This window comes from Aethalodelphis obliquidens, unplaced genomic scaffold (assembly GCF_003676395.1).
Source record: "Aethalodelphis obliquidens isolate GAN/ISIS:26980383/991018 unplaced genomic scaffold, ASM367639v1 scaffold3, whole genome shotgun sequence".
Taxonomy (NCBI): Eukaryota; Metazoa; Chordata; class Mammalia; order Artiodactyla; family Delphinidae; genus Aethalodelphis; species Aethalodelphis obliquidens.
The window spans coordinates 46,792,416-46,814,460 of record NW_020837947.1 but is presented as its reverse complement, the minus strand read 5'-3'; the positions used below and the strand labels follow the sequence as shown (position 1 = coordinate 46,814,460).

The 22,045-nt window shown below is 38.1% G+C and overlaps 1 protein-coding gene across 5 annotated transcripts in view; it reads right to left on the bottom strand.

The window, feature by feature from the left end:
- LAMA4 (laminin subunit alpha 4) overlaps positions 1–22,045 on the bottom strand; it is a 151,521-nt gene that overhangs the window by 12,444 nt on the left and 117,032 nt on the right. For all 5 annotated transcript variants that reach the window (XM_027088304.1, XM_027088295.1, XM_027088310.1 and 2 more), the window contains 12 exons: positions 20,416–20,592; positions 19,597–19,742; positions 18,761–18,923; positions 17,744–17,877; positions 17,110–17,281; positions 13,917–14,048; positions 12,134–12,276; positions 10,399–10,537; positions 9,806–9,943; positions 8,031–8,164; positions 6,724–6,888; positions 4,733–4,886 (listed from right to left, as the gene is read on the bottom strand). In XM_027088304.1, the coding sequence (XP_026944105.1) occupies positions 4,733–4,886; positions 6,724–6,888; positions 8,031–8,164; positions 9,806–9,943; positions 10,399–10,537; positions 12,134–12,276; positions 13,917–14,048; positions 17,110–17,281; positions 17,744–17,877; positions 18,761–18,923; positions 19,597–19,742; positions 20,416–20,592 (1,797 nt within the window). The remainder of the gene's footprint in view (positions 1–4,732; positions 4,887–6,723; positions 6,889–8,030; positions 8,165–9,805; positions 9,944–10,398; positions 10,538–12,133; positions 12,277–13,916; positions 14,049–17,109; positions 17,282–17,743; positions 17,878–18,760; positions 18,924–19,596; positions 19,743–20,415; positions 20,593–22,045) is intronic.

Sequence of the window (22,045 nt, the reverse complement as noted above, 5' to 3'; positions counted from 1 at the left end):
CAGCAGTAACAACAACAAACAACAACAACAGAGTATGTTAACAAATCCAAAATTCTAGTCTGTGATAGTGAAGCTATAGAGACAAGTGCTCTGTGATTTAAATTAAATGCACATCTTAATCAATGATGAAAAATGAAAAAGCTGGCAATAAAATAACCCTGAGACAAATCAGTAAAATCCTCATATCATATGCAACAATATCACTCGAATACACATATTATTATTTACACATCCTGTATAAAAAGTTAACAACTTAGTAACATCTTCAAAATATTTAAGAATATTTTTGGTGATATGTAGCAAACCTATGTGACAGGATATAAAACAATTTTTAAAAACTATCTTGTGCTCTTAAAATTGCACTACTGATTTTAAAATTTAGAATTGTGAAACTATAGACTACTATTTAATGGTCATTTAGTCAATTTCTGAAGCAAAAGTACATGCAAGTAAATCTGAGCATTCATCTACTTATTTATTCAAGCAAATGTTTATTGAGTACCTAATAGGTAGGAGTGAAGGGGAAAGAAATCAACGTTTCTGCGTGCCTTCCATGGGCAGTGTGTGGTAGGGAATAGAAAGGTGAGTGAGACATGCTTCCTGTTTTTTAAGGACTGAAAATTGATTTGGAAGAATAGGCTTTTAAACAACAAATTGGAAGACAGGTTGTTGCTGGACAGAAAGGACCTTAGATGACTTGGTAAAGAATGGAGTCTTGTGTTTTAGGTGATGAGGAGACACTCAGGTTTTAAAAGCAGGGAGTGGCCTGATCTGACCCACTTGGGAAGAAATCCTGCAACAAAGCAAGGGTGGAGAGAGAGGAAATGTTTGGCACTAGGGAGAATTGGAGAACACAGTAAGAGTCAGGATGAGACACAGGATTAAAGGAGAAAAGACAATTCTGGTTCAGGTTGTTGAATGAATGCACACATTTAGTTTTCCTCCTCCCTAATTCCCACTGAAATGTCAGAAGAACTATACACATAAAGATAAATCCACAATAGTCCTGGAAGTCTATGAGGCTTTCTACTAGTCGAACAAAGCAGTGTGGAATTTCCAGAAGATAATAATACAGATTGGAACAGACTGACAATAAAATTCTTAATCTCATATGGGCAAAATATAAGACCTCCAAAAAAAATCAGTGTTCCAGGCAAATCCCAGAATTACCCTCAAAATACAGGTATGGTGGGCAGAGGGCAGATGAATGAATTAAAGGGCAGACCAGCTGTGCCAGTGCCCTGCTCTCAGGGCAGAGGCTCTTAAAGTTGTGTCCTGATACTGGAAACTCTCTCAGTGGTGGTTAGATTGGAGAAAGTGAAGTGGTGCTCAGAGACTCACCTGTCCTAAAGAAAAGCCCACCTGGTTCTACCATCCCTTCTTCCATTCCTCACATAGTTGTCAGGACTCAGAACCTGATTCACTGCTACAGAAGCAAGCCTTCTCTCTTGGATGGAGGAAGTACATCCAGTCACCAATGTGTTTTTGGTTGGCTCAGGCTCTCACCTATAAATAATGGCCATAGCTTCAAGCTACGGGTGGACAGAACGGGCTGGAGTGGGGCTTCGGGGAGACTCTTTCCCTCTAACGTATCTTGGGAAATTTCCCCTGACTCCACACTGTATTCCAACCCCAGTGGAGTAACAAGCCTTATAATGGGAGATTGATCACCTTTGTCTCATTGAGGAACAAAGCTGGAAATGGTGTGCACGTGGCATGGAGGGTGCGGGTGAGAGATTGGTGGGGGTCGGGGACTTTCCCCAACTCTGGCCATTCTTCATTCTCTCCATTCCAGTGGAGAGGATCTCACTTTTTCTCAACCAGTGTATCCACTTAGCTGTGAGAGGAGAGTGACAGTAACTTAGACGACAGGGGCTCAGCAAAGCAGGGCTTGTTGGATCACGAGTCTCAATTGACCAGCCTTGCCTTTCTCTGCTTCACCGTGGGAATACATGGACTAGGACCTGTCTCTTGTCTGCTGCAAAAACTAATAAAATTTATATATGGCAACCAAATACCCTAAATCCTCTGTGGATATATGCTCTGAATAACAATAAAAAAAGAAAAGTTATAATTTAATCAATTGCTTTGCTACCATATAACACAGAGACTCAGTTTACTATCCCAAAATGGGTACGTGTGTGTGGATTCCCACTAAACCCCGCTAGACTTGACTTTACCAGTGTAATTTCTTTCTCTGAAGGTCTATTAGTTGCAATCCAACTGGTGGTACCAATTTCAATTTAGCAAGATTCTTTTGTTTCAGATTATAGCCAAACTGGTTGAGCTACTTAAGACAAAGAGGGAAATGTGTTATAAGGATATAGGAGTATCTTCCGCAATCCAAGAAAAGAAAGTGTAGTGGGGGTCCTACCACAGGCAAGAATCAGGAATTGGAAAGCTAGGAAGAATTAAGGCACTCCTTATCTGGATGTTTCTGGTATCTCAGCGTTGTTTTTGTCAGTGTTTGCTTTCATTCTCCTTTTCTCTGCAGGACAGCTTTCTGCCTTTTTCTATAAAGAGTATATTATTTGTGCATTTTCCATTTATGAACTATTAGGCCTCTCATAATAACCATAATAAATAAAGTCTATAATAAAGTAAAATGTGATAGGTGCTATGGAAAAAAGAACAGCTAGGAAAAGATAAAGGATCAGTAGTAGTGGTAGAAGGCAGGAGGTGGGCTGGGGTATAAAATAAGGGCTAAGATACATCAACATTGAAAAAACAAACAACCCAATTAAAAAATAGGAAGAAGACCTGAATAGACACCTTTCCAAAGAGGAGATGCCAAAAGCCAACAGGCACATGAAAAGATGCTTAACATCACTAATCATCAGGGAAATGCAAATCAAAACCACAGTGAGATACCACCTCACACCTGTCAGAATCGCTATCATCAAAAAGAACACAAATTGGTGAGGACGTGGAGAAAAAGGAACCCTCTTACACTGTTGGTGGGGATGTAAATTGGTGCAGCTACTGTGGAAAATAGTATGGAGGTATCTCAAAAAACTAAAAATAGAACTACCATATGACCCAGCAATTCCACTACTGGACATATATCTGAAAAAACAAAAACTCTGATTTGACAAGATACACGCACCCCAATGTTCACAGCAGCATTGTTTACAATTGCCAAGATATGGAAGCAACCTAAATGGCCATCAACAGATGAACAGATAAAAAGATGTGGGGTATATATATATATATATATATATATATATATATACACACAATGGAATACTAATCAGCCATAAAAAAGAACAAAATTTTGCCATTTGCAGCAACATGGATGGACTTGGAGGCATTATGCGAAGTGAAATAAGTCAGAGAAAGACAAATACTGTATGATGTCACATATGTGGAATCTAAAAAATACAACAAACTAGTGAATATAACAAAAAAAGAAGCAGACTCAGAGAGAACAAACTAGTGGTTACCAGTATGGGGAGGAAAAGGCAGAGGGACAATATAGGGGTAGGGAAATAAGAGGTACAAACTATTAGGTATAAAATAGGCTACATGGATATATTATACAACATGGGGAATACAGCCAATATTTTATAACAACTATACATGGAGTATAACCTTTAAAAATTGTGAGTCACTATATTTATACCTGTAACATATTATACAGCAACTATACTTCAATTTAAAAAAAACAAATAAAATAAAATAGGGGTTAAGTCAGGGCTCACTGAGCAGATGACAGTTGGGCAGTCCTAGAAGGTGAAGGAGTTGTCCATGCAGATATTTGGGGGAAGAGTGGTCCAGGCAAGAGGAAAGCTCAAGTGAGGATCTTAGGCAGGAGTGAACATGGCCTGTTTTTAGAAATAGCCAGGAGATCAATGGGAGGAGAAGAGTGAGTGAGGGAAAGAGGCCTGGAAAATATAGGGCCTCTTATGACATTGTAGGAACTTGAGCATTTACTCTGAGTGAAGTGGGGGGCCACTTTGAGCAGAGGAGTAACATGATAGCGCATGTTTAAAAGGATCTGGTTGTTGTGCTGAGAATATACTATTGGGCAACAAGGTAAAAGCAGGGAGTCTTCTTGGGAGGCTATTACAGTAATTCATATGGGAGATGATGATGGCTTGGACCAGGATGGGAGCACTGGTACTTGAGTGCATTGTTAACATCTGACCAGGAAAGAGTAGGGAGGGTTAGATTGAAAGAATGAGAAGGAATTAGACTTTCACTTGTAATGAAGGCAAATAGTGTACATGCTAGGAGTAAATGAACGAGAAAGAATAGTCATCAGTGAACACAATTTAGGACTCAAGAATTTGATGAAACAGCTGCCCTAGTTGATGCTACAGGTCAACTGTGTGAGTGGTTAAAATGAAGGTCAAGAAAGGAGGGGAAAACAGGGTAAGATCAGAGACTAATAATTTCCATGACTGACAGAAACCAGAGATAGTTATGTGAAAGCAAATGATACTAGAGAATTAGCACAATAAATAATATATATTATAAAGTACAGAGTAATTTTAACTACTGTAATGAAAAGTAGTTGGAAGTATGAGTAAAAGCTTATTCAAACTGTTTTTCTGGGAACAAGAAATGATACAACAAATCTGGTAAACTGCAATATCAGATACTACAGGAATCGTATCTTTCATATGTACACAGTTGCAAACAAGAGTAAATTCTATAAAGCATCAGTGTCTAGAATTGTGTGTGTGGAATACAAGGGCAATCAAGAAGTTGGCACGGCATTATCTTTTACCTTTTTATTCCGACTTGTTTCAGGCTTTGAGGAATTTTTTCCTTTTTTGTGAAGGAGAAACAATGGCGAAGACTCAATGGGACACTCATAAAGAGAAGTATGGACCTTTTCAGAATACCGCTGGAAATCTTCGACCTCCACATCTCTATCCAACCTGTGTTTGTAATAGAGGAAAGAAAAACCTTAAAAATGTTGTTTAGAATTACATGATGAAACTATGGCAGTCAAAGAACCTTAGCAATTAAAATGTGTGTGTGTGCACACGTACATGATGGGCCTTTATCCACCAACCACTACCTTAATGAGAACCCTTGAAATGATCATTTAACCAATTAACCAATAACTTTGTACCTGGCACCAGCACATTCTGACAGATGAACATGTTTTCCCTCACCATGCTCTGGATGATGGGGACCTCATCTGTGTTACTTAATCTGTATTAAATTCCTTCCTTGCATGTTTTTGTACTCAGGGGGCCCTCACTGTCTTTGTTAAGTACAAAACAAAAATGGAGCGTACAGAATGGGAGAAGATATTTGCAAATAATATATCTGATAAAGGGTTAATATACAAAATACACAAAGAACTCATACAATTCAACGTAAAAAAAACAAACAACTTGATTAAAAAAGGGGGCAGAGGACCTAAGTAAACATTTCTCCAAAGAAGACATACAGATGGCCAACAGACATGTGAAAAGATGCTCAACAACACTAATCATCGGGGAAATGCAAATCAAAACTATAAAGAGATACCACCTCACACCGTCAGAATGCCTGTCATAAAAAAGACAAGATATAACAAGTGTTAGTGAGGATGTGCTAACCCTCAATATAAACTGGTGCAGCCACTATGCAAAGCAGTATGGAGGTTCCCCAAAACATTAAAAATAGAACTGCCATATGATCCAGCAATTCCATTGCTGGATATTTACAGAAGAAAACAAAAACACTAATTTGAAAAGATATATGTACCCCTATGTTCATTGCAGCATTATTTACAATAGCCACAATATGGAAGCAACCTAAGTGTCTACTGATAGATGAATGGATAAAGATGCGGTATATATATATGTATATGGAATATTATTCAGCCACAAAAAATGAAATCTTGCCATGTGTGACATGGATGGACCTAGAGGGTATTATGTTAAGTGAAATAAGTCAGATGGAGAAAGACAGATACTACATAACTTCACTTATATGTGGAATCTAAAAAACAAAACAGACAACAAAACAGAAACAGAGCCATAGATACAGACAGCAAATGGGTGGCTGCCAAAGGGGGGGTGGGGGTGCAAAATCGGTGAAGAGGGTTAAGAGGTACAAGCCCCTCTTACAACATAAATAAGCCCCTGGCGTGTAACAAACAGCAAAAGGGATACAGTCGATAATACTGTAATAACGGTATGGGGACAGATGGTTAGCAGACTTATCTTGGTGAGCATTTCATAACGTATGCAAATGTCAAATCACTATGTAGTACACCTGAAATTAACATAATACTGTACATCAACTAAATTTCAATAAAAGAAAAATGATGAAAAAAATGAAGTCATGCATTAAGTTAAAAAAGACTTTCTGAGACCTTTAAGGATGATTTGGGTATGTTGCTCTGTACTATACCATTGATAATAAGTACAGAAATAATCGCATTTAATATTTATAGTTTGCTGTACGCCAGGTGCTTTATGCACATTATCTCATTTAATCCTCATAACAAGTCTACCAGGCAGGCCCTGTTATTATTTGCAATTTGCAGGTGAAGAAATGAAGGCTTACTTAGCCAATGTCATACAGAAATTAAAAGGCAAAACACCTACACACAAACCCAAGTGTGTCAGTTTCTCAAGCACATGCAAGCTTTTAATTACTACCCTCTAATGCCTCTGATATTTCATAGCTCTAAGTTTTAACACCATAAATATTTTCATTATCGACTTGATCTTCTTTATCAATCATGCAGATTTATGAATAATAAAAATATTATACCTGGTAAAGTAGGCATTGCTTATACAGCCAGTGAAATTAGCATACTGGGGACTGATGGGTGAGCCACCGAAGTAGAACTTCTTTTCATCTGCTTGTGTCTGTTCCACTTTTCCTTTGGTAGGGTTCTTACTCCCAAGTCTGCTTTTATCTACTATCAATTCATACCTGTAAGGAAAAAGCTTCTTTAAGCACTACACAGCTAACATTTTACCTCGAGTTCCATTCTAGGTTGCAGGTTTTCTCATGGAATTGAAATGGAACATCTGGTTAATGACAAGATAACAAGATGCCAAACTCTTCGTGAGACTCAGGGTAAAACGGCTGACTATGTCTATATGCAGAAAAGACTCTCCAAACTATGACTAGAATTTAAACCCATAGAAGCAAGTTCAGATGACTAGTCATCGGCAACTTTTTATTTTTTTTTTTGGTGTGGAAAAATCAGAACATAAATCATGGTGATCATTTAATCACACTTGTGGGAAACTATTTTCATTGTAAAGCACACTGATAGTGATTGGAAATGGTGTCTTGAAAAGACCTATTAATGTTTTTTATAATGGGAGGGCTCCATAGAAGTGGACATAGAATAGCAGCAGTCTACAACGGAAATTTCTTTCTTTTTCCAGAAAGACTTTCTTTTTATGAAAAAGAAACTCAGTATTACATATGTTAAAGATAAAGTTATTAGACTTTTTAAAATGTGGCCGTAAATGCAACATTCTCAATTGTTTAATTAAAACCTAATGAAACCAATTATTTGCTGAGCTCCTTCTAAGATGTGCAAAACACTGCACTCCATTTAGTAAGTGCTATGTGCAGGTACTTCTCTCAAGATTATAGCTTACGGTTTCACTGGGAAAAAAACTTTACATACCTGTTAGTTAATTTTATAGTGATTTATTTGGCATGTCTTAAAAATTAATATCAATTTTTTTTTTTTTTTTTTTTTTTTGTGGTACGCGGGCCTCTCACTGCTGCGGCCTCTCCCACTGCGGAGCACAGGCCCCGGACGCGCAGGCCCAGCGGCCATGGCCCACGGGCCCAGTCGCTCCGCAGCACGTGGGATCCTCCCGGATCGGGGCACGAACCCGTGTCCCCTGCACCGGCAGGCGGACTCTCAACCACTGCGCCACCAGGGAAGCCCGATATCAATTTTTAAAAAGAAGGTAAGTTGTTCCTTCTATCATTTTTTTAAACACTATAAAAGTAATAATATAGCCTATTATTCACAGTGGTCACTGGACAGAATCATGCCCTACAGATAAAGCCATCTGGTAGAAAGAAAATAAAGTGAGGAGCTGTACCTTGCAGGGGAGACAGAGGTAATGATGAAGTGGGACAGCCCGTCATTATACTGCTTATCTGCCGACTGCACCTTGATCCCCTTTACATCCATGATCACAGTGCCATTATCCAATGAAATGGAGAACACGTCTGACTGAAATGCAAGCACAGGTTTTTTAACTAGGGAGGCCAGGCATCCAAAAGATGGACACATCTTCAACACTTACTTAATGGGATTGCTTAAAGGAACACCCATCGTGTGGGAAATTTGCTTGAAAAATAATTTCTATGAACAACAACAACAAAATACTCTATTGCTTGTATTGGTGTTACCTATAAAATCAGATACATTTCAATGGAAAGAGGAATTTCCTGTATATTGAACTGAAAATTTCAGGTGATTTTGTCATGCTAAGTAGTTGTCATCCCAGCATCAGTTACTTTCTTAACTCAGGCATTTCTATTCTGTCATCAGTCTCACTTTTGAAAAGGCAATATTTGAATTTCCTTGGGGATGTAGCTAGATGACCAGGCATGGGTTAATTTGCTAATGTGGCTTTTAAAAATGTTTCACTTTTCATCTACAGAGGCAGAAAAATTTTAAAATAGCAGAAGTTAACATCTTTTTCTGAATTTGCTTATTGCTTGTCTTAAAATATTGGCAAAATGATAATCTTCCTTCTCTTCCCTACGTGGGCATCAACCTCTACAGTTAGCCCTCAACATAACTACTTTTTGTGGACAAAAGGTATTATTTAACTAACCATGGTAATCTGAGGCAGGTTTGGTGGCAGAGGTCCTACAAAGTGTTTTGGGTAAATTCTCACAGATGCTACTGATTTAAATTGGATATAAATGTGACAGATACAAGGTAATAAGAATGAAAAGTAAAAGCTGCTTTTATAAATCATATTATGACTTGGTCCATCAGTGTATATATTGGTGATGACCTTTTCAGAGATAAATCAGTTAGAACTTAAGGTCACCAAACTTTTATAAACCTTATTGTATTCTCAACACAGCATATCTTTATAAGCTGAGCTACAGTGTTCTATACCAAATTCAAGAACTATTTCACAAACTGAATCACACATGAGTTTGTATATATACACAGAGATTCTTAACATTTTTTGTGCTATGCACTCTTTTGGCAGTTTGGTGATACATATGGACCCCTTCATAAAATATTTTAAAATCACTGAACAAAATATGTAGGAATACAAAGGAAACCAATTACATTGAAATACAGTTTCAAAATATTGAACCAATAAATATGTGATATAGTTATATATGTACTTCTACATTAAGGCACTAAATAATAAAATCTATTAGCAGATCTAATAACTACTGCAATTTAGAAGTAGCAATGAGCAAAAATATTTTGAGATACCTGTGACTACTATAATGTGCAATGAAAAATACCTGTGATTTCTATTAATGACAAAGTGACAGGTACTGCTAATATTACTGTGGTTTGTTGCCAACATTCACAATTGAAGAAAATGCTAAATTGTAGTTAGAGAAAATAAAGTTGTAATTTTTTCTCACCTAGTTCACAGACCCACTGAATTCTTTCCATGAACCCCTGAGAGGTGGGTCTATGAAGCCCAGGTTAAAAACTCCTCATATACAACATATATAATATTTTACAAAGTGTCGGAAATGAGACATTTGTGTGTGTACACGAGTCAAAATTAATCTGAATTGAAAATCACTTTTAAGGTGCTTAAAAGTATTTTTAACAGACAAAACGATTGCCACAAAGAAGATTCCACAGGGAAAAACAAATACTTACCCCTGAAGCATAATAGAACAGTAACCCGTTTGGCTGTAATGTTCGGAAATTAAAACCTCCCTCAAAGCCATCGAAAAAAGATATTTTCTGAATTGAAGCAATGAAACTCTGTCCATTGAAATATGCTCTGCGAGATATCTGTGTGCCAAAGAAAGTAGGAATACAGTGTTTGGATAATTATCAAAAAGCTTAAAATGCCCATTTCTTACATACCAAAGGCCTTATCTGCTAGTTCCTATGTTAATAGTTATGTTTTAATTTCTGGTTTATACTGGAATTCAGGCATGCTAGCCTTCCTTCTGTATGCCTCTAAAAGATGGGGTTTCAGCTTCCCTACTTCCTCCACCATGAGTGAGTGAAGATGCTCACGCAGCCTCTCTGGGCTTTGGTAGCCCCAACCATTGAAAAGTGAAGCAACTGGACAAGTCACAGAGGATCCCCACAAGCCTTTTTAGCTTAATGATTCTTCTTTCCACTGGTGGCAGAAAAGAGCCCAAGGTGTACACAGGATTACAGAGAAAAGAGCTTTTTCAGCTTTTAAGAGCAGTAAGTTTCTTGTCTATTTATTAAAAACCTTTTGATTGTATACTTACAAGAGAGTCTTCTGGGCATCCATAACCAACTCCCAGGGTTTCTGTCTGTTCTAATAAATTGAAATCTTTCTTTTGGAACTGGAAACCCTTCATACATCCTCTGAAATTGATATCCAGGGGAAGGTGTACTCTTAGGGTCCTGGAAAAGAAAATTAGTCTTTACTGATATAGCCATGATGATGATGGTAGTGGTGGTGATGATGATGTTACCCTACATATGTAGGATATAAAATTTTGATTTTATTTATAGTTATTTTTAATAGCTGTATAATTATTCATATTCTCATGCCTTCTTTCATAAGCACACAGTAATGTCTAATCTTTGCATACAGAACAGCTTTATTCTGCACGAAGCCAATTTGTTTACTTCTTTATAATTTTCAAGATCCTTTAACTTACATTAGCTCATTTTATCTGTATAACAATTCAGTGATATAGATGGTGATGTTATTATTTCCCTTTTACAGATGATTAATAGGTTGAACCATAATGAACTGACATATGTATGGGTCAAAAATTGGCAGTTTCACATGGTTTACCTATAAAGTGAAACTGAGAAATAGTAAGTAATTTTTTTTAATGTCACAAGTGGTAAGTTAGGATTTGAACCCGGGTCTTCAGTCTTCCACTAATCCACTTGGGTCATGAACTCATTTACTTGTCCTTAATGTATCTGCAACACACTAATCAACTAAGGCTAGAGAAGTTTTTAGTGAACGCTGGGCCTCTGGAGCAATAGGAAAGTGAGAAATCCTTTATCTTTAAGATTAAGGATGGCATTTTGCTCAAAACTGTAATCCTAGCACCCATCATTATGGCTAAGATAGGAAGTGCCCAAGAACATATTATTGGATATTGTATGAATATGAAGTTAATTTTGAGCAAGTTACAATGACTTCCATGTATTTTAGGTGAACACTGGCCAAATTAAGGGGTAACAGTCCCACTTTACTCTGCTCTGACAAGATCATACCTGCATGATCATGCTAATTGACAGACTGAGGTGCACATACAGCAACCATAATGGTTAAATATCCCATGTGGCATGGCTGAAGGAATTGAAGAGGATATTTAGTTTGGAAAGGAAGCTTACGGTTGGGGCCTCATCCCAGAACAATTAGAATTTCTGGAGAATGGTCATGGGTAACGATGTTTATAAAAGTTCTCTAGTTTATTCTAATGTGAAGCAGGGTTGAGAGTGACTGGACTGGAATATCCTAAAGTTGTCTCTCAGTTTTAAGAGTCTCTGATGCTATGAACTGATGGTAATGAGACAGCTGAAATTTTGAATATATTAATGTTTCATTATACTTAATTCACAACCCCCACAGGCTTAAAATTTTTGTTTACCCTAAGATGCTATTTGAGAGTTCAAATAAGTCTAAATTAATACTAAAACAAAAGTAAATGAACACAATGCTTCTTTGTTTTCACATAATACACATGCTCCACCTTTCCTCTTGCGGATAAGAAATACTGCATTAGACTATGTTCTAAGAGTAATAAATAATTAAAGAAATCTGTAGATCACATCTACTAGATGACAATTTAAGGGGGTCATGAGGACTAGCTGCACAGGGCCCACGGGTGAATGGCTGTGTGTGTGCTTCTGTAAACGTGTACAAAAATAGTAGGTGGGAATGCTCAAACATTTACTACACCTCTCCTGGATGTTGAATCCTCAGCCCAGTGCTTCGTTAGGAACAAGCAGCTTAACAACAGCAAAAAAGCTTACCTTGATTCTAAGATTTCTGGGGGAGCTCCTCCAATGTATATGTCTGTAAAAGGTATTTTCATCTTTTCATTGTCCATGCTCTTGACATGTCGTCTATCAACTACCAAAATCATTTTCTTATCATTGTGGTAAATGATTGAGATCTGGGAGAAATAGTGCATAGTAAGTTGATCACTGCTTAACAATCACCGTTTTTTTTTTTTTTTTTGCGGGCCTCTCACTGCTGTGTCCTCTCCCGTTGCGGAGCACAGGCTCTGGACGCGCAGGCTCAGCGGCCATGGCTCACGGGCCCAGCCGCTCCGCGGCATGTGGGATCTTCCCGGACCGGGGCACGAACCTGCGTCCCCTGCATCGGCAGGCGGACTCTCAACCACTACGCCACCAGGGAAGCCAACAATCACCTTTTTGAAGACTGCTATATATTTTAATTATTCTGGTTGTAAGAGCTGGGCCTCCATGTTCTTATGCTTGTTTGTTCACAAAGCGGGGAATAAGATCTTCCTTTCTTACTCACAGACATGAAAACTCTTTCTTAGATAACCAGAAGTTCATATTTGCTGGAGAAGGGTTTCCATATGGAGATAAGGCTAGCCCAAGAAAAATTTTGCTATGAGACCAACTGTTTTATTTTGCCCCTCTGAGGGGATTCAGGAAAAAAATTATAAACAGTTACCTTCTGGGCCCTGGACTGAATGCTGCCAGGTGTCATTTTTTTGTGGTGTAGTGAGATGCTTTAATGAATGTGGGAAAATGCCAGTCAGAGAAATAGTTAAAATATTCTTTGTAAACCATCCTCATGAAGGCTATGGACTTTGAACTGAAAAGAGAAATATAGCCTCTAGTCTCTGCATTTCAGTTCAACTTAAAAGATATTATGCCTTTTATATATTTTATTAAAGTGTAGATTTAAAGTAGTTGTTAGTGAAAATAGAAGAAATATATTATCAGTATACTTCACATCTGTTCAGGACTGAAGAGCACTCTTTGTGGGTTTTCTTTATAAGAAAATCTGTGTTAGTATTTTCTAAGTTTTGGATAAATGGTTTAAAAGGAAATGATTTACTTATATCTACTCTTTTTACATTTAATGGGACTCAAGGAAAAAGCAAAAAAATGGCTGTGTATCTACACTCTCATTTTCAACAAATGTATAGAAGTGCCATCATAATCAAGAGGTAGAGTATTAATGGGAGTCTTTTGATCAATGAAGCAATTAAAATGAATCTTCACTGACTCTTTTATTAGAAACTCCAATATGGGACTTCCCTTGTAGCACAGTGGTTAAGAATCCGCCTGCCAATGCAGGGGACATGGGTTCGATCCCTGGTCTGGGAAGATTCCACATGCCGCAGAGCTACTAAGCCCGTGTGCCACAACTACTGAGCCTGTGTGCCACAACTACTGAAGCCCGCGCGCATACAGCCTGTGCTCTGCAACAACAGAAGCCACCGCAATGAGAAGCCTGCACACCTCAATGAAGAGCAGCCCCCGCTCATGGCAACTAGAGAAAGCCTGTGCACAGCAAAGAAGAACCAACGCAGCCAAAAATAGATAAATAAATTTATTAAAACAAACAAACAACTCCAATATGATAAAATATCCATTCTTTTAAAGCAAATGTTATCCTGGAATTGAGTAGGTGAGGGCCTTTCACTTGGTTTTTATATGTGAAGGTGTTCAGTTTAATTACTTTCTCACCTATCTCATTTGACCATCTGATTAGATCAGTAGATCTAAATACAAATAAAACAAAACAAAATACTCAAACTGCAACCATCAGTACCTCATGGTATTTTGCATCATTAATTTGAGCTTTCTTCATTGTGTCTTCAAGATGCACAGGGCCGTTGCTAAACCCAAAGTCATAGGACACATGTAGGTAACCATTGCGCATTTCCAGGCTGAAAAACATACTCTGTGGAGAAGACAAAAAGTTATAAGATGTGAGCGTCTGCTATTATGAAAGAGAAGGTTTAGCTGAATTTGAGAAATAACACTGTATACTTTATTATTGAAACTGTTTTCAGATTAAAGAAGTCTCATGATATTCTTATTATGAAATAAAAATCACAACTACATCCATATCAGCAGTTATGTCTCATTTATACACCGAAATTTTAATATTTATCTACAATTTAAAACAACTATCTTCTATTGTTTTTCATTTACTTTGTGAATTAATGAAATTTAAAATTTACCTTATTGACCTTTAACAATCTTGAAAACAGAGTATTATAGACCATATGTATTCAAACTGCCCTTTTTTAAGGCAACATTTCAAAGTTATAACAGGCCAATAGATGTGATTACATTTCACTTTAAGAGCAAAATTGGTAACATTGAAAAAGAATTCCAAGGTATGCTGAAAAGAATCTTAGAAAATTATCAGCAAATATGGACCTAAGAAAAAGAGGGCCATTCCTGTGTTATTTTGAAACACTGGAGTTACGTAGATAAATACGGAATTATTACGCGCTTGGACCATGTGATATGCAAGAACCAAAGTAATTCTGTAACACTCAAGTAATTTACTGGTCAAGCTTGCTTGTTTTAGAAGATAGACACAAGAATTCAATGGATTTTCGGGACTTCCCTGATGGTCCGGTGGTTAAGACTCTGCACTTCCAATGCACGGGGGTGCGGGTTTGATACGTGGTCAGGGAGCTAAGATCCCACATGCCTCTCAGCCAAAAAACCAAAACATAAAAACAGAAGCAATATTGTAACAAATTCAATAAAGACTGAAAAAAAAAAGAAGAATTCAATGGATTTGAAAAATAAAGTATTATGGAAAGTCCCTATTTCACAGAAAGTGATCTTTTGGGCAGAATTTATATACTCTTGCGAATGTGGAACAAAATGCACTGAGGTATAGAAAGAAAATATTTCAACTTCTATTTATACTCATTTTAAAACTCTAAAATAGAGAAAGAAGCTAACTTTTAATATTTAATACGTGGATTGACTCTGGGCCTTCATTTTGTCCTTTGGATGGATTTTCATGGGATTTAAATTCACACAGTATGTGAGGCTTTGAGAATGAAGTTCCACACTTGAAGGCAGGCCATGGCCCCCCCACTCATTTCTTTGTGTTTAGCCTATTGCAATTATTGACGTTTATGTGTGCCTGGTTACATGGATTTATGAGTGAGGTCACTTAATAATAGACTATTTACAGTAATTTTCTACTGAGATACAGTGATGTGAAAATATTTTGAGACATGTAGATATTTGCAGATTATTTCCTGTAAGTTACTAAAAAGGCTGTTAAGTTTCAAGAGGGTTACACATTTTCCTTATAAAATGAATTATTCTAAATTTATTGACCTTTACTTGTGATGACAAATGTCTTTTAGTAGTATAAAACCTACTAGCTACTAAAAAAAAAACATACTTGATCTGTAATTTCAAGGTAGGGGCATTGTAACAATGGATGAGAAACTATTTTGGCAGGGAAGAAAGTTGTACTCTAGAGAGATGGTTTTTTTTAAAAAAATTATGTATGTATGTATGTATGTATGTATGTATGTATGTATGTATTTACTTATGGCTGCATTGGGTCTTGGTTGCTGCACGCGGGCTTTCTCTAGTTGTGGCAAGCGGGAGCTGCTCTTCATTGCAGGGCTTCTCATTGCGGTGGCTTCTCTTGTTGTGGAGTACGGGCTCTAGGTGCACGGGCTTCAGTAGTTGTGGCACATGGGCTCAGCAGTTGTGGCTTGCGGGCTCTAGAGCACAGGCTCAGTAGTTGTAGTGCATGGGCTTAGCTGCTCCGCGGCATGTGGGATCTTCCCGGACCAGGGCTCGAACCCACGTCCCCTGCATTGGCAGGCGGATTCTTAACCACTGTGCCACCAGGGAAGCCCTGGGGAGATGGTTTTTAAAAAATGTATATGGAAAAGTTTTCTATTGGTAAGTAAATTTGTTGATGAAAAGAATGTAAGTATACTACCATAAAAACTCTCATATCTGCACTATTAAAACATTTCTGGAAAGAAATTTCTAACCTGTTTAAAAGTCTTTCAAATGAAGATTTTTAACGGTCTTGAATTCCTTTGTTAAAGTTTACAAAATGATACGATATCTGATTACCTTGCAAGAACGGACATCAGGAAAGATGAAAATCTGCCAGCTGAATTTCAAAGACAACTTTTGCCAATTGGTGAATGAGACTGAATAACCGTACCATGATTTAGTAAGCACAGCTAATCATATATTTCCTACATTTTTATTTATATAAGGTATCTTGCCTAGTTATGATAGCCAATAGAACTTAGTATTGAAATAAACTGGACTCAGGACAAAACTTGTATCACAATGCGTTTAATGAGACTTTCAAAAATACTTAAGCATGTTTAATTACACTGTTCTCACTAACACTGCCATTAATAATTCTTGTATCATTAGCAAAATAAAATTAATTTTATTTTACTTCATCTTTATTTTAAAATTGTATTTATTTTTATTCAGTTTTTATATAAATTATCTTTTTCCTAGTTTTGAATATTATATTCATATGTAGTATATGTATATCATTAATAAATAAAGAGATGTATGTGTGTGTGTATATATATAAATACACACACACACACACACACACACACACACACACACATATTAAGCATGTAAACTTCTTTTTAACTGATTAGGGCATATGATTTAAAAAGTCAGTGCTAAATTTCTGTAGACACATGCTCGCCTAGATCTTGGTGCTGATTTTCCTTAAAGTTCCCTTAGTTTATTAAAGGGGTTATATTTAATATACATCCAAAAACGTACTGCAGGGAAATGCATCTCATGGCTGCTTTTACTTACTGCTGACATCATTTCCCTGAAGGAAAAAAACCCAATTTTGCTTTCTAAGCTAAAACTTCAGTTTGATGGCATGACACACTCAACCTGGGAAGGTTCCTAGAAACATGCACAGCAGAAAGTAAAGGCAATAAGGGAGAAGATGTAGGATTTTTATTTTTACTCACTCCATTGACCATCAGGAGCACAAGGCCGTTGTCAGCTGGTGTTCTAACTTCTATGTCAAAGCGAGTCACCTGACCGAATTTCCCTCTCCTTGTGATATCCCTCACCACGGCATAACTAGAACCATCGAAAAAATAGCTGGCAGCCCGACTCTGAGTAAAGGCCAGTTTATCTCTGAAATAAAAATACAAGGATCATATGAATATGACAGCTTCTGTTATGCTTTTCAAATGAGGCCCTTTTAACCCATTCTCACGACATTTTTCATGGACCTTAATAGCATTTAAATGAAGTCCTGATGTCTGCATGGGAGACACAAAGAAGCATTTAAACAAATTGTTTGTAATGGATTTTTTTTCTCTACCCTATGTGCTAAGATAACAGAAGGTTCCAGTGAGACCCCAGTCTCTGGAATCTGAAACCAAAGCTGCAAACAAGTAGTTTAACTTTTAATAATAGTGCATGCTCATTATGGTAGAGAAGAACTGAAAAGTTGTGTGCAGGCATGACTATTATGCAGTTTCAAAACTGGTTTCCCCCCAAAAAAGATTGAAAACCTGAATATTTACCCACACTTGTCTCATCTGCAGCTCTTGCATGGCTATCAAATTTTTAGTACTCTTAACACTTTCTTACCTGGCACAGGGCACTGATTTGGAGGGATCCATATTATAGATGTGCTTAAAGTTGTACAAGCTGATCACATCATTGTTCAAAGTGGCCAATTCCAGGCAGCCAACGAAGCCAGGCAGGTTTAAGCTGGCAGGGAGCTGTGAAACAAGGTGAAGTCAACTGTGCCATGACCACATCTCATCCAGTCCACACAGATCAGGCAGTGAGACAACAGTAGGTCAAGGGGACCTTCCCACTGATAGAAATATCTTCCTAGACCTGAGTTTGTGTCTATTCTATGCTAAACCATCTAGAATAACGAAGATTTTTCAGTTGTCCATATCTTAGCAGAGAGGGTGGGGTTTATTGAGCATATAATATGTGCCAGTCACACAACTGACTGTGGATTCATGACCAAAGTCAATCCTTACACCAGCTCTGTGAGGTAGGTATTCCTGTCCTCACATAAAGAGAGGGAAAGTAATTCTCAGAGAGGTTCACTAATGTGCCTCTCACTAGTGAGTAACAGTTCTGCAACTGAAATCCTGGATCAACTCCCTGTCTTCCTGGGCCTTTCCTGTATCTGCCCTTCAACAGGTCTCATCTCCCCTCCTAGACCCCACCCCCTCCCTCATCCTAGGTATTTCATTTCATGCCTGTATATTAGCTGAGATAACGGAATTTTTGAAACTGTCGTCTGTAAACCTGAAGACTAGCTATAAACCCACAAGGTACAGACATTCCTGCAGTAGGTAGGGGTAATTAATTACATATGCATGTATCAGAATGAAATAAATTGATATTCAAGTGTTAGATATAGCTTGAAAGTATTTGACACTATGAAAATGTGGGTAGCACAGACCAGATTTAAGCAGCAGATTTATAGATCCTAATTCAGAATTCTACCACCCACTGAGCTAAACTCTTTTTTTTAAGATATTAAGGTTTCCATCCAAGCGCTGAATCACTGTAGGCTTTATGGACTTCTAAAAACAATCACTATAGATTTGCAATAAGTCAAAATATAGCTGGATAGCTCACCTTGAAGTTTGAAGGCACGCCACCAACATAAAACACGGTGTCCTCAGGATCCAGATCCAGCAAGGAGTCATCTCCCGCAAATTCCCCCTTTTTAATAAACTTTTCTTCTGCGGTGCTACTTAGACTTGGGACTGTTAAAAACACCTTTCCGTGTTTTCCTACCCTGTTCAGATAAAGAATTTTCACTCTTTATTAGCCAGATAATTTGTAGAAAATATGTTTTTTTTTTTTTGTGATACATGGGCCTCTCACTGTTGTGGCCTCTCCCGTTGCGGAGCACAGGCTCCGGATGCGCAGGCTCAGCGGCCATGGCTCACGGGCCCAGCCGCTCCGCGGCATGTGGGATCTTCCCGGACCGGGGCATGAACCCGTGTCCCCTGCATCGGCAGGCGGACTCTCAACCACTGAGCCACCAGGGAAGCCCGAAAATATGTTTGTTTGTTTTTTTAAATGTCAAAATGTGAATGTCCCTTCATCACAGAATTGGTGATTTGATTTTGTCACTTTCATAAGCATTTATATAATGTCAACAATCAAAGGGAAAGGGAAAAAAAGACATTCCATCTTGGAATCAATTCATGGATTGGCCAGATTAAAAAAATCTAATAATCAGATTGCTCTTTAGAAGTGATGACTATTCTTTCTAATTTTTTGTTTTCCACTAAGGTATTTGTGAAGGAGTACAGGAATAATGGAAGAAAGAGGAGCAACATCCATAGAAAGACTGTGTGTGTGTGTGTGTGTGTGTGCGTGCGTGCGTGCGTGCATGCGTGAGTGCATTCAATAGATTTTTTATGAAATTTGCAGATGAGCCCTGTGTCACGGATTCACTTTACCTTTCAATCTTGACAATGCTGAAGTAAGCAGGCCAGGAACTGACAGGCTTGGAGTCCAGGGGAATCTCTACATCCTTAGTTCCCAAATTATAAACGTACACCAGGTTATCATTTTTGATTGCAAGACCCATGTACTCTTTTTTGGCCTGAAATGTCAAGAAGTCTCTTAAATAAAATCCATATGAATGAATGTCATCTTTCGTTCTCATTTCTTTAAAAGACAATTAGCAATCCAGATGCTTGGCTGTATATAAGGCAAGTCTGGCTTGAATTATTACCAAAGTGCCCATTAGACTGGGCAGCGCCTCGTTCTTTGCAGCCTCCCTGTGGCTGCATCAGTGTGCTGCCCCTCCCCCCGATCCCTCCATGCCTGTCCAAATATACCTTGGGCAGGAAGGCAAGCAACTGTGGGCTTGTGGACATTTGATGGCTGTCAGGAGTGTGCTAACCTTGTTTGGTTAATCTGGGGATATAATGCAGCCTGGCAATACCGATTGCTATGCACCTTCAAAGCAGGGTTCAGCATTAAACATAACAGGCCTCTGTACTCTGGGTGTCTTTGAAATGCTGCATTCAGACTCCTCAGAGTTAGCAGTGTGAGGCCGATATGAAGAAACCACAGAAATATCCCACACAGAGAAGAAATGACTTGTCCTAAAGTCACTACTTTAGTCTTGGCCTTAAAATGGTCTATAACTTTTGAGGTGCTAGAATAGAAATTTTGTTTATTTGCACAGGTAGCTTTGTTTTAAGGCAAGAGAAAAAGCACTTATCTTTCCTTTCAACATTATTCCATCATTTACAACCACATGCTCTTACGTTTTTGCTTCCGAGGTATAGGACGAACTGATCTGCAGTCCCACCCAGCTCTGGTTGCTTCACAGGAGGAGGCTTCATGTACAGGCTCAGGGACGTAAAGGTCTTTAAGTCATCCATTCTGGCTTTGGGATGCACTTCGACTGCCGACTGACCATCAAACATCATGGAGACTTGGATCTGGAGTTACAAAATTATTCCATTAAAAGTACCCCGCAGAAATGGGCATAGTGCTTTCCCATGGTTCTCAATGGGCTTCCCTCATTCCTTATGAGGTCTCTGAGCTTTACCCGTGACCTCCAAGCCTTTGTTTACTTATGTCCTCAAATTGTTGGAGAAAGGATTTAAGGAAGATAATACAGTTTAAATTTAAAGTGAGGTGAAAGAAAGCAGAACAAAAAGGTGACAAAGTAGGTCTAAGAATGAGGATAAATATGCATTCCACAATGAACTACATATTTGGTTAAGGTGAACTAAACAGCTTGAAGGGATACTTGGTCAGTTATACAATTCACAAGGCCCATAAAATTAACAACTAATTGATCAGGAGAATAATAACTAATCTTGGGTACTAATATAGCTAGGACCTTTTCCCTAGGGTCTTCAAAAGAGGAGCGTGGGGTGAGGCTGTGAGCAATATCCTTGATCATGTCTGGACAGTTGGGAGGGGTCTAGAGGCCAGCTTTGAAGTCTTAGATGGGGTCTTAAAACCTGGCTCTGCCACTTACTAGCTATGGAACCATGCGCAAATCACTTAACCTGTAGTTTCCTCATCTGTAAAATGAGGACAATAAATTTGTTATGAGAATGAAACCAGATGATAACTGTAAAGTGTTTTCCAGTGCCTGGCTTTATCATTATAATAACTGTAGTGATGAGTTCATTAAGATGTTTCTTATAATGATCCTTAGAAAGGCATCACAATAAAGCAGGATTTAGTAAATACATTTCTAAGAGGCCCAATATAACGTGCTGAACTGGTCTGATTCGAGGTGATTTTCAGAGTATTAATAAGTAGGTGGACTGTGTATATTCATGTCGTCTATGGAAATATTTATGAATAAGTAGATGTATTACATAACTGAATAATATTAATTTGATTAATACTGATGGTCAGTGAGTTCAAGATTATATTTCCAAGTGCCTAGAGTGCAGCTGTCTTATGTTGCCAGTTGAGTAAAGCACAATAAATCTTAATGAACAATCAAGCAGTGTATGGGATTAAAGTTCCTTTGTAAAAACTGAGAGTTTGAAAAAGATGTATATATGCATAGAAAACATCTCCCTTTGGGGAGCTGTGTGGGCCCCAAAGGCATTGCCAAGACTCTCTTCAGAAAATGGTTTCAGGTGATTAAGGCCCCCAAATTCTACCCCATAGAAATAAAACTACCAGAAGGCATTCACAGAAACCTAGCATTGGAAATGCCACTTCTTGACAATAAATCTTTTTTGAAATGTTCTTCAAGGTATCTAAAAAAGGTGATTTGTGGGGCGGGACCAATTATCATATATCATTTAAAAGTTGGGGGCTTCCCTGGTGGCGCAGTGGTTGAGAGTTCGCCTGCCGATGCAGGGGACACGGGTTCGTGCCCCGGTCCGGGAAGATCCCACATGCCGCGGAGCAGCTGGGCCT